This window comes from Melopsittacus undulatus, chromosome 2 (genome assembly GCF_012275295.1).
Source record: "Melopsittacus undulatus isolate bMelUnd1 chromosome 2, bMelUnd1.mat.Z, whole genome shotgun sequence".
In the NCBI taxonomy this organism is placed as follows: domain Eukaryota; kingdom Metazoa; phylum Chordata; class Aves; order Psittaciformes; family Psittaculidae; genus Melopsittacus; species Melopsittacus undulatus.
Genome location: NC_047528.1, coordinates 21,732,666 through 21,745,941, shown reverse-complemented (window position 1 = coordinate 21,745,941; position 13,276 = coordinate 21,732,666). Strand labels below are relative to the sequence as shown.

Sequence of the window (13,276 nt, the reverse complement as noted above, 5' to 3'; positions counted from 1 at the left end):
TGCCTCTGGGTAATAGATTCCATAGCAGCCTATTTACCCTGGAGATACACTTAAAAGTTAAACAAAAAAAAATCTTCAAAATGTTTTCCAGCCTCAAGGCACTATTTTATTTTTATTTATTTTCCTGCCCACCCAATTCAGAAATGGCAAAGAGGCCCTTGTATATTATGACTTGACTCTATTTGAGCCTCTGAGACACTCTACAGAAATGTCTTCCAGATCTTGGATGAATAGGTAGGTTGAATTTGAAGCCAAAGCCTACAAGCACGAAATATGAATAAAGAAGTTTTGATTAATCTGAAAGAGCCCATAGCTTTCTGGGCTATAAAAAACATCAGAACATTTCAGAATAAAGGACTCTCAATAATAACATTTCCATTTTTAATCACTAAGTTAAACATCCTTATTTCTTGTTTGAAGTGATGCCTTCAATTGTATTTGTTCAAAACTCTGTATTTGTTCATGCTGGCAACTCCCTCGATATGAATATGTTAGAGATAAGCAGTAAAGATCAGCAAAGACAATTTTGCATTTAATATTTGAAGGTATTGTTTTTCAATAAAACGACCTTAACTTTTTGCATTGCCAATGCTTACAAAACAAAATGATCTCTTAGAAATTAATTTTCTTTCTTTACCTCATTGCTGCAGTGAAAATATTAATATAATAAAATACAGCATCTTGAATATGCAATGGTAAATATGTATTTTACCACATTTGAATATACCAACTACATATGATATTTATAATTTATCTAAAAAATAACATATCAGTCAAACCCTCTATTCACATAGGCACACTAAAACATTTCTCCAAGGACTGTCAGTCGGCCACTTTTAACGGTTAATATATTAATGCTTTTCCAGGGCTGCTACACAAATATAACTGGGTAAATTTACACAGGAATAGCTTTTCTCGACCACCTGTCACAGAACTGAGTGTTCAGAGAAACAAGAAAACAAAAGGATTTTGTAGTGCCTATTTAACTTCAGTATGTCACCAGGATATAAAATACCCCTTAAAGTTATTTCTAACCTCAGCAACCATTATGCATGTTATTCCTACTGAACTATGACAGGGTACTGTGTTACTTACTAAGAGAAAACCCATCTTTTTATAAAAACATGGAGGATGAAAGGGTATTTTGGAACAAAATGTAACTTTTGCACTGCATGCTAAAAAGCTGCTACACATACTTGACTGAGTAGTCTTCTGGGATGGAAGAGTGACGGAAAAGAAACAGCAGAAGAATAGACCTTTTCACAATAATGAACAGTACAGCTACAATATATGTAAAATGCATGTAAGCCCAATCTTAAGAACCACAAAATCACTATGTGTGATTCTTTCCTGCTTACAATGAATCAAGTCAGCCTTCCTCTCTGGCCCCCAAACTGATCATCTTCGTCTTATATTCTTTTCACCAGGAAAGAAAAGTGGTGTTTTATAGGAAAAGGTCTGCTCCAAAAAAAGATGGATCAAACATGCTGAATTTTTAATTTTGCCATTGGTTATTTTGTACATACAAAGACTGGACAACATACTACTGTCAACCTTGTGCCCGTGTGCTGTGTAAATTTTTTTCTGTGTCACCCAGGAGAAAATGCCATGATGCCAGTTTGCTTCTGAAGGCTGGACATGCGAAACTTTCTTCCACAGAGGAGCATCTCCCCTTCATATGCAGCTGACCTACATGCCAGTTGCCTCTGCATGGGACAGTTTGTCTGTCTGGTCCTGGCTGCTACTTCGACTGTGGAGTGTCTTGACTGTGTGCTCCTGCCTTCTCCCTCCCAGAATGGATCTATACTGATCCTGCACTAAACAGGTTTATGCAGAGCAACTTACAAGTATTTACTTCTGGTTTGCTTTCTCAAAAATAGATACAACAGTCCTCAGTCCCATTAAAAAAACTGTTGTACTGAAAATAGGTCTGAACTTCTTGACAAATAATTTTCATCTCTTACTTACCCTTTGTACCATTTAGGAATTCCCACCACGACCCTGGGAAGCCTAGTTAAATCTATACCTAAGCAATTAAGAGAGACAAGCTTCTTGACTCAAAAGCATGATCTGTTGACTCAGACAGTCTCCCAAATGTCTTCCACCTACAATTTCTATGAAACAGGCAATTAGTGTCCTGTTTTCACAACTTTTCTTTGCAACTCATCAGGTCCGCATGCCAGTTCCCCAGATGACAAGAGAATCTTTGATTTCTCTTGTTACTCTGCTCAGCATCAATTACCTGCTACATACCTCTCTTAAGAGACTGCATCAGTGACCATGGTACACAGATAGTAAAATAAACAGAAAAGGGTATTTATTTCATTAACCTTTGAAATTCTAAGCATACACCAAAAGGAAATTCTAAAAGCAAACATAATAAAAAGATATGATAATACAGCTTCACAAAAGCACAACTCTGCATAAGACAAAATTATAGACTAAAAATGTTAAAGAAAACTCTGATGAGCTTCATATAACTTTTGAAAATTAAGTAAAAAATGCAATGCTAACTGTACATGATGCAAACAAGAAAGTTTTCTTTCTTTTACTCTCTTTGAGCAAACAACTCAACAACTGTGACATTCTTACCTGAGAGGTAAAAAAATTCCCAGATATGTTTTCAGCTCAGCGTTGATATTAAACAGTCACAAACTTTAAACAAAGGTTAAGTGCTCTTACAGGTATGCGGATAACTGCAACCCCCCCAAAAAAAAAACAAAACCAAAACAACTTTATAAGGCACTTTAAGCCCAAATAAGCTGATCGTTACCAGTGGACCAGTTCCAAAAGAAGTATTTTATATACATGCTTTTGTAAAATCTGGAAAGTTTAAAAGAGTTCTAAGGATGACTTTACTGAAAGTAGGCTCTAGCACAAGTGCGAAAGGAAATTTCATTGGCTGTTTATTTCCAGAGTTTTGTGGTTTTAAAATTGTAATTTAATGAACATATCAAAATCCTCTGTCTGAACACATGCAGATTGTAAGACAGGCTAAGATCATAATGATTTACCTTGGTTTCCCCTGATGGTAATTACATCAGTACTACAGTGTACGAAAAAGAGGTGAATTTTATAATCAATTTTAAAAAGAGCATCTAGAAATAAACTGTGGAGATTTAATGTTGACACCATAATTCAGTCATAGACCTGTATTAGTAACCCAACAGATTATGACTTAAAAAATTCCCATGTAAGAAGATAATACAGATAATAAATTTTTACAGGTTCAGTGATTTAAACTCCTAAAAGACTTATTGACTAAAAAGGCATTTGATTGTAAATTTGAATATTCAAAAAAGCCATAAACCATTTTAAGTCAGTCATTGTTAAACCTGTCATAAGAAGCAGCAGTAATAACTGTTGTGGAGCTGGAGAACAACATGTCTATTACATCGCAAAGTCTGACTGCAAGACACAAAAAACCAGCAGGGTTTGTGGTTGTTTTGCTTCTGTGCATTTTCTTCAAGGTGAGCAAGATATATAGGATTTAATTCTCAAAACTTATTGAAGTAAATACAGATTTCTTCCTCTGTTGTTTGTACTGAGATCCATTACAACACATTTTCATAAACATGTCTCTATAATAGAAACAAGAACATGCTCAAAATACAGACACCCAGATCAAGCTATACTCCATAGAAAGCTCTCATCATGAAGCCAGGAAGAAGGATTTATGGAGTCATACTCTAATAATTAACGATACTTTGTACAAGACTTTAGTTAACAGCGCTGTCATGAAACGTAGCTTGAGAGCCCATGATCTCTCATCTATGAACCCATGGGACTGGAGTAAACATGATGCTCTTAAAAAGCATTTGATCCAGTGATTTGTATGTAACTTATTTTTAGCATTCTAAAAACAATAGACTGTGGAGATCTAGATTTCCACAGCTATGTTAAGACCTTTGCACGAAACTGCTATCCTGTTTTAGCTGTTTAACAAGGCGGGTCAGCTAGGAACTGTTCAACAGCCAATATATGCCTTAAATTAAAAAAAAAAAAATCATGGGTATCCATATACATAATCACTTCTATGAAGAGAAGGTTTTTTGATGCATATCACTTCTGTGAAGAGGTTTTTTTGACAGCAGACTTCTGTGAAATAATCAATGGTGAATTAAATAGATTAAGGGGACAAAGTCACTACAATCAAAAGTGTGTAACTTGAGAAGTACTGCTCCCCCCTTTCCGCATCTGATATTACTTTTGAAAGCTGGTGGAGAGGGTGACAGGATGCTCCCCTCTGCCCTTGATGTATCCTGGTCATTTGGTACATCTTTGTTTCCTAAACAGAGAAGTTAACTGACACTTCAATCCTGCATGCAAAGAGTTTTTCACCAACTGATTTATGATGAGCAGTTATTCCTCCTGTTCAAGAAGGACACGGTAGAAAAATGCAGAAAGCTTTTTTTTGATCCTGCAGGGAATGGGAGATGCACAGCTTCCTTCTTGAGTGCACCACATTCTTTGAGTTACTACAGGAGCACTGCCCTCACCTTCAGTCACACCTCCTGACCGTGGTAGAGCTACAAGGATTTAGGGGACCTCAGTGTTCCAAGCAGTGGATGAGGTTCCTTCTTTTAGTACATTTATGCCTAACTGGTAAAAATGCTATAGAAGTAGGCAGGTCAAGGTGGGCAAGTTTCCCACATTTTCAAGCCTTGGGAATAAACATATAGGGCTGGCAACATACTTCTGCTAAATGTACAGGAGAGTAAAACAGAGAACACTTTTCTGGATGTGGACATCCAGAACACCCTACGGCCAGGCAGGACAGATATGTTACCAGCTACCGAGTAGTGTGACATGGCCGAATAAGTGCAACTCACAGTTGTTTCTGATACAGAACTGCCCATGATCCCACTCTTTTTCCAGTATCTTAATCTCCAAGGGAAGCAGGACTTGATTCAGTTATGGTGAGGACTGTTGCTGGAGTGCTGATGTAGTTTTGCTGGGACTGGCTTAGCAGGGCCCATGGCTGTGGAGAACTGGAGACCAGCCCTTCTGAGGTGTTGCTGCAGCAGGGCTTGAGGGCTCAGCACCTGGAATGGGGTCTTGGGCTGTGGGCAGGGGTGGGCAAGATTCAAGAGGATGCCACTAAGGTTTATTAGTGCAGTGCCCTCAGGGCCCTGACCTCAGGTTACCCATTCAGAGTAATGTGACCTAATTTAATCAAAGCTATAGGAAGCCCTTATCAGTTGATTTGAATAAATGTAGAGTTGTAATTGCCGGGCTGCTTCAGGCACAGACAAGAGCTCTGTAAACAGGAACCATATTTCTCCTAATCCTCACACAGCCAGGGTAATAAAGGACAGCTACTGATATGGGTAATGGTCAGCTATCTTGAAGCCATTGCTGCTTTAACATCAGGTAGCTACTTATTGTCATCAACTATGCATCTGTTTTCATACAACAGACCAAGAGATGTGGCAAGGTATATTTTTAAAGTGAACTCAAGAAATTCTGATGACTGTCAGTAGTTCACTTTAAACTTCCTTTATTTTGGGCTTTCCTGTATTTAACTCAAAAGCTGTAACTGTACCATAGCAGACATATCTCCAGGTAATGATCTGAAGCCTTCTCCTGGTTACTGGTGCTGATCTGACAGCCTTTCAAGGAGGATGCCAGAGGGCCCTTGCAGAACTAATGTCAGCCTTGACTGTTCTGCCACAAGCATGATGGCCATGAAAGCCACAACTTCCATGTATAGTACATGCCCAGCTAAAGCAACAGGACCTTATTGGGTGGATTTCCAAATTGGGAAAATAGCATTGTGAAGTACTTAAGTTTTTCTCATATTTGTCATGCCACCAGATACGTAGGGTCAAATACGGTGTAATTCAAGCTGTCTGATGTGTAAACTGCACCACACCAGACTCAGGCTAGTAAAGAGCACGTAAATCTAAACTTAAAAATGTGCAGCAATCCTGATGAAGTAGCACCTCATTGACTTCAAACACGACTCTGAAAGCATGCAAAGGATGAAGCTGTTACAAAAATATGGGAAGATATCTCTTTAATGAATTGCTATTTATCTAGCAAGAATGCTACCAAATGATATATTTTCTTTCTGTCCCTTGTGATGCCAGACCAGCGATAACACTGGCCTGTGATGACTGCAGTATGACTTTCATTTTCTGGACAATGATAAGAAACAATATCCTTAAATGACACTAAAATGTGTCTAGGGTCATGTGGTAGGTTCTCTGTTATATTTGCAAGTATCAGTCAGCACGTGATACACAAGTACAAGCCTTGGTGACCTTGGATTGAATCTGTCTTCCAATGTTAAATCCTCTTAGCGATTTGAACCATCATATGCACCATGAATTATCCTCCCACTGTATCTATGCAGTAGTGAAGCCCAGGGACAGTGAACATCCTGGAGAGTTTTGCTATTGGAATGAGATCTGAAGCCACAAACAGCATTCTGCCCACACACTCAGCTATGGAAACCCTGAGATCACTGAGAAAGCTCCTGTTGACACTGCCTGGCTCTGAAATGTGTGAGTGGACTTGTATCTATCTGTGAATGCCTATGTCAATGGCTATGCAAAAAAAATGTGTCCTTTTCCTTCCTGGTTGCTAAAATGGCATGAGCTTTTTCCCTCACTTGCATATGGATGCTGGAATCTGAGCATCCTGCATCTTGCCTTCATCCTCTTGCACTCCCCACTATTACTTCTGAAACCCTAACATTTGCCTCTTCCTCTTTTTCCCAACTGTGTCATTCATACTCTTCCCTCAGCTCCTGGGTTTCAATCCTGTGATAGGTACCCCTGACAACACAGAAGACTATCTCATCTGTGGCCACTGCTTCAATCATACAAACCTTTCTATGTCTTTCAGGAAGGTAACTGGCCTGAGATTCAATATTAGACACCTAGAAGGACTACTGCTCCATACTTTTCAATGCTTGGCTTCTGCTACAGGACTTAGCTTGAGATAGGTACTGAGATAATTAGAGGAGGATATTATTTCTAAGGCAATGAGTGGAAGGGGAAGTGAAAGCTTTTTATGCCATTTGAGTTAGTTTTGCTATATTTGATGCTCTCCATCTTCACTATAGAAGCTTGATTTTTTCCCGTTTTTTTTTTTCAGTCTTCATATCCTTTGACTACGTGAGTAGAGATTGCTTATTTCATGGGCAATATTTATTTATAATATTTATATCATTTAAATACTAAATAATACAGTAGAAATAAAGAGTTAAGGTAGATTACATATTAGAAACTACGAGCTCCTTATGCTGGGATGGACTGCCTACATGCTTTACAGAATTCTGACTACCAAAACCACTAATGGACTCAAAGAATTACACTAATTGCACATAATTCTTGATTGACAGAGGTGGATAAGAACAGATGACAATGGGAATCTGACATCTTTGTAGCATTTATAGAGGCAGATCCTAGGGAGGATACTTTTTTTATGGGAAAAAAAAGAACAGCATTTTCAATATATACTTGCATGAAGTTACTCAAATAAAGTTGTCTTCAGTTTATCTGGACATAAACATACTGAGCAGGCAGTTAGAACAGAGCAAGGCAATTTGCTGTTCTCTTCCATGAAATTACTTGTTCCTTATAGTAACTTGTCTGTGCACTGTGAATAAACAGGGGTCTGAAGCTCCATCCCTGGCAGTGTTCAAGACCAGGTTGGATGAAGCCTTGGGTGATATGGTTTAGTGTGAGGTGTCCCTGCCCATGGCAGGGGGGTTGGAACTAGATGATCTTGAGGTCCTTTCCAATCCTAACTATTCTATGATTCTATGAAGTTCCTGAATATGACAAACTATTTATATAAGGACTTCAAAAGTAAAAAAATGTATAATGCTAATGTGTCTCATTATTGATGACAACAAAGGAGTCATCCCTCATGTGATGCAGCTGGAATTTTAGTCCATGTAAACCAGAAAATTTTACATTACAGCTGTGGGATAAAACTGCTTGGTATTATTATAGCCTATATAAATCTTACTAGTTATCACAGCCCAGACCTCAGAAAATGAAAAACCCTCAAATTCCTTTTCTTCCAAGTCTGTCCTTAACATATTTCTTCTCTTGCATAGAGAAAGTGAAGCCTACATTAAAGCTAATCAGACAGCAGTGTTACTATACATGTTGGTTGGTCAGGCTTTACAAAAACAAACTTGCATTATTCTTTCCCTTTTAGAATTTTCCTAACCACCTGCTTCACTACTGTCACCAACCCTGTTTTGAAATAGGTATGTATTTTAATGTCATTGAGCTTCTAATTACATGGAATTAATAAATACACTACTATCAACCACATCACTGCTTTCAGGCTTTTTCCAACAGTGAGATAAAACCTACCTAAGAAAAGGAGAAAGTTATAGGCAGAATACATGAATATGGTTATAGTCCTACTCCTGTAATAAGTAAATTTTGTTCTTGAGTTTAGTATTCTACGATTCTATGATTCAGAGAGATCCTGAATTTAGACAAACTCAGTAAAAGAAGATGCTTGCAGGAGAAAAGCATAATGAAAGTTTACCCACAGCTAAATTAACCATTAACCACAGTCAAAGCCTGTAGTACACCATGTTTTATCAATGTCTACAGCTGTGTGTAAGTACTGCTGAAAGCTGTATTTAAAGATTAGCCTGATCAGTATGCACAGGATGAATTATTACCCTAAGTGATAATCAACAGTCCCAAAAAGGAAAATATTTTCTGCATTTTTCTTCCTTACAGTGCTAAGATACATAAACATATTTTATCATTTCAACTGGCAAATATATTTCCCTGGCTTTCTCATTCTAGCTTCATTTTAAGCTCACCACTTCTTAAAAAATAAATCAGTGGTAATAAAATATCAAATTGTGTTTATAAGTGAAGCAATGCAGAGAAGATTTACAACATAAATTGATAAAAATTAAATGTGAATGCAATCAGCTGTGAAAAAACATCTGCAGGAAATATTCTTAACATTCCTTATAAAGGAGAACAATTATTTACAGAAAAGAAGCAAGAAATTAAAGGTTATCAGGAAGAAATTATTTACGTTTCATTTATGTGAATTTAATTTTATAAACTGGAATATCCTTTCTAATTAAATCTGCCATCAAACACCTTTAATTTGGATTAATATAATTTGACAATCTTGGTACAGTAGTTTAATCACTAAAAATTAGCCACATAATTGTGAACTTACTTAATGTAATTATTGAAATGTTTGTTATATTCCAGAAACACCAAAAATGTATTATTTGACATGTTGGTTACTGAATCTGGCAGCAATCAACATAAAAAATTCACTGCCATTAACTGTTGATCGCTTATTTTTATGTTGATCGCTGCCATATTCAGTAACCTGCATGTTGACAGCCAAGGCAGCAGGAGTAGGTGACACTGCCCTCTGCTTTCTGTACTGCTGACATCTTGGTATCCCAGCTGTGATTTCATGGGGCTGCAGGAGGGGGTGGGTGCTCTACTCTACACTTCTGCCTGAGAATATAGCAAGTTTTTTGTGCCTTGCTAGCATCTGCTACTCATGGCAGGACACAAACCTGATTTTCCACCACAGCTGCCAGAACACTGTAATTTACAGTTGGGCTTTGTGTACATCACAAGAGACTGATATATCAAAAAGGCATATGCAACCCAAAGAAACTGAGAGAAAAAATCATAAAAACAGCAGTAATGTTAATCAGAAAGAATAAGCAGACAAAAGGTGTGCATGAAAAGAAATATCCAGGTCAAACATGTATCAGTAAGTCTTTAAATTAATTCCATAGTAACTTCAAGAGTTTGAATATGAGCTAGACTTTGTGATAAAAAAGAGGAAAAAGCCATTATGTTATAAACACATCATTTTAGCTTCTCTAAAAGATATCTTAAGTATTCATCACTCATTATAAAATTTAACTGTCATATCTTGCAATGAGTTAGAGAATTCAAACTAGAAACATCTCAGTGCTAGAATGCTTTGCAAGTTTCATTTTCTTTGAAGTATGAGTTTAATTAGACCAGAATCTTCAAAGAGCTCACTATTTGACTACCTATTGTGAAAAAAGGCCAAACAGTGTCTCTGCACCGTCAATTTATAATCTTTGTCTAGCAAATCCCTGGGACTCCCTGGTCACAATTCTACTTAGTAGAATAAAAATGTGGGAACAAAGCTGCTAAACCTCCAACAGCTTCCCCACAAAAAGGGTGGACTTAAATTCTTAGGCATTATTCCAGAATAATTTTTGCCATTTTTCCTTGTAATTTCTTTCATTACAACCTAACTATTTCAAGAAATTATTTTGACTGAATATCTTCATAATTCTGCTTACACTTTTGTCACAGTCGCCATCAAATAGCAGCATGCCATGACTTGTATGTCCTATTAGTAAGATGTATGTAATTGAATTATCGTTACTGTTTCATGGTTAGACCGCTGTAAGAAATATGTTCTGAAAATGTTGACAAAAAGAAGGTGACATTCCAGTCTCTTGTCATATTTTTACATTCTATGTTGAATTTACCAAATAAAATTTCACTGCACAATGTCTGGAATATGATAAGATCAACATTCAGTTATTCATAGCTTCACAAAGTGACAAAAATAATGTATCAACACACAGCAATTCAAAATTATCTTAACACAGGGTGAAATGGGAATAAATCAGGGTCACTGGTTCATATCTATGCGTGAAATACAACATGAAAATGCAGAGGTTAGGGTTTAAGAGTAAGAGAGGTGCTGCAAGGAAATTCTATTCTCAGTACTGGTCTTTCTGTTGTTTCCCTGACCTTGTTAAGTAATTTTACCTTTTGTCTTAAAATTTTGAAGATGTTCAACATGCATCACATGATGAATGAATGGTAACAAATAATTGCTGACATTGGTTTTTTAAAGGACCTGCTCTATGACTGTCAGTTTATTCCAGTTTTTGTGATTTGGAGGGGACTCATGAAAGAAGAAAAAAAAATGGATTCTTGTCAAAATATTCCTTCCTGTTAGTTTTTTTTTGCGTTATTTTCAAATTATGTAAGATATTTCTGTCATCTTGCATCTACCTAATATTTCAGTGGGAAGTCTGGAGAAATTTTCCAAGCATCAGATGCTTCTGAATCTAAATCAAGACATAAAGCTAAACAGATGCCATAATCTCAATTTTACTGTTCAGAATACCCAGACCTAAAAACAAGGAACTAAACTAAGTATTCCATCCTGTGCTTTATAAGAGAAATATTGCAAAGTTTTATTAAAATTCCCTTACCGCTCAGAAATACAGGTTCCTGGTTTTTTTTTTTATTTTTACCTTGTCAGAACTAAAATATAGCTTACAGACCTATTATTCTGTATTCAAAATAACAAGAATGTACTTCAAGTTAAAATAGCAGACTCACGGAAGTGCAGTTACAGAAGACAATTTGCAACAGATGTACTTGTATGTTAAATTTGCCTAAAATATGAATAATGATGGGTCTGCCACTGACTGTGCAAGACCTTGCAATGTAGCTCTTTTTTCAAATGCTGCATGCTTTCCAAGTGTGGAAAATAGTTGCTACAACACTTTGTTAGATTGTGAAATCTACTACTGTCAGAACTAAAACAGGAACCAGCATTGCTATTCATTTTCACCTTTCAGCTGAAAACTGATAATGTTCAGAAATACTGTTTTAATAATTTTTCAGCATTTTCTAATCTATTTAGACTGAAGTAACTGCTCTCCCAGCTGTGAAATCTATGTTGGCTGATATTTCTTTTGCCTCTCAATCACATTAACACATGCCCATATTGCAAACAGAAATAAAATAGTCATTCATATGACATTCATGGTGTCCTGAACCCAGGACATCATGTCACCCCTTTAGCATATCCTGCATTCCTCTGTCCTCTCCCACAACCTTCTAACTGCCATAGTAGCATATCTTACAGTTTGGAAAACACCATCAAACTCCAATGCAGATTACAAGCAAAACATCCTTCAATTCACAGTAAGCAGCCTGATTTAAAAAAAAATTCAAAGCAAAGTACATATATACTTAAGAGTTTCTTTTTACTCACAAGAGGTTCTGCCATGATAATGCGAATCTTGCGTTCAGCCAGAGTAGTAAAGTTAACAAATAAGCTCTTGAGGACATATTCGCCTGGTTTACTGTCTGGGTCAACGTTAATAGGTAACATGGCTGGAGGTCCTTTTTCTCTCTGTGTACCAGAAACAGGCGGGACAGGTGGCTTGATATATCCGTTACCAACTGGAGAAGCTGAAATGTAGAAAACGCACATTTACTTATGGGTGATTCAACATATCTTTTCCAGAGCATCCCAATGGCCTACTATACTGTCAAAGCAAAACTGGCGACTAGCTGGTAATCAAAGAAATACACAACACATAAATATCATTTCCTTGGTATAGTTATAGGTAAAAGCTAGACTGGAAGAAGAAATCGAAGATGAAATCTTAGGCATCCAAATTAAGTAGTGTTTACATGCAGTGCACATTAAATACTCTTTTTTTTGCATGGTAAGACTTACTGACACCTAACTCTGAATCACATTGTTATTTCTTATCCTTTGTCTTACAGGTCAGATCTGCAGCTCAACTGTCAAATAACAAACTTATTCTTTATTGCTATTCAAGCTGACCTGTCCTTGCAACAGTCCGTAGTCTGGTCTTTTGTCTAAGCTGAGATGTAAAAGGCCTGATTTTCCTTTCATTTATACTGAGGTCAGACAAGAATTACTCCTTTAAAAACAATGACATTTCACCAGTCTAAATCTTACACGAAGAGTCAGCCACAAAATGGTTTCCATGGCCAAAAAGTGTTCATTCTGTATTAGTTTTCCTGGAAGTACCAAACCCTATAGTCCCATTTGGCACTTGTGCAATCACAATTGGTGTACTAAGCCCAGTTTTGGGCTCTCCCTTCCAACAATGACAATCCTGTTTTGGAGCAAGTTCAAAGGAGGATGACGAAGATGGTCAGGAGCTCGCATGCATGCTACATGAGTACAGGCAGAGAGTGTTGGACTAGTTCAACCTTAAGAGAAGGCTAAGGGAAGATCTTACTGCAGTCTTCAGCTACTTGAGAGTATAGCAAAGATGCAGCCAGACTTTTCTTTGAGCACGGTGACAGGACAATAGACAACAGACACTAGTTAGAATGCAGGAAATTCCAATTAGGTATATTGAAAAAAATTCCACTATGAGTGGGTGATCGAACACTGGTACAGGTTGTCCACAGACAGAGTAGAAATGCCACTCTTGAAGACACTCAAAGCCTGACTGCACAAAGCCCTGAGAAACCTCCTC

At 37.1% G+C, this 13,276-nt stretch overlaps 1 protein-coding gene across 1 annotated transcript in view; it reads right to left on the bottom strand.

Annotated features, from left to right (window-relative positions):
* The window catches only part of FRY (FRY microtubule binding protein), a 162,477-nt gene that overhangs the window by 122,033 nt on the left and 27,168 nt on the right, over nucleotides 1-13,276 (bottom strand). Inside the window, exon 2 of the mRNA XM_005147610.3 lies at nucleotides 12,028-12,227. Coding sequence (XP_005147667.2) covers nucleotides 12,028-12,227 — 200 coding nt within the window. The remainder of the gene's footprint in view (nucleotides 1-12,027; nucleotides 12,228-13,276) is intronic.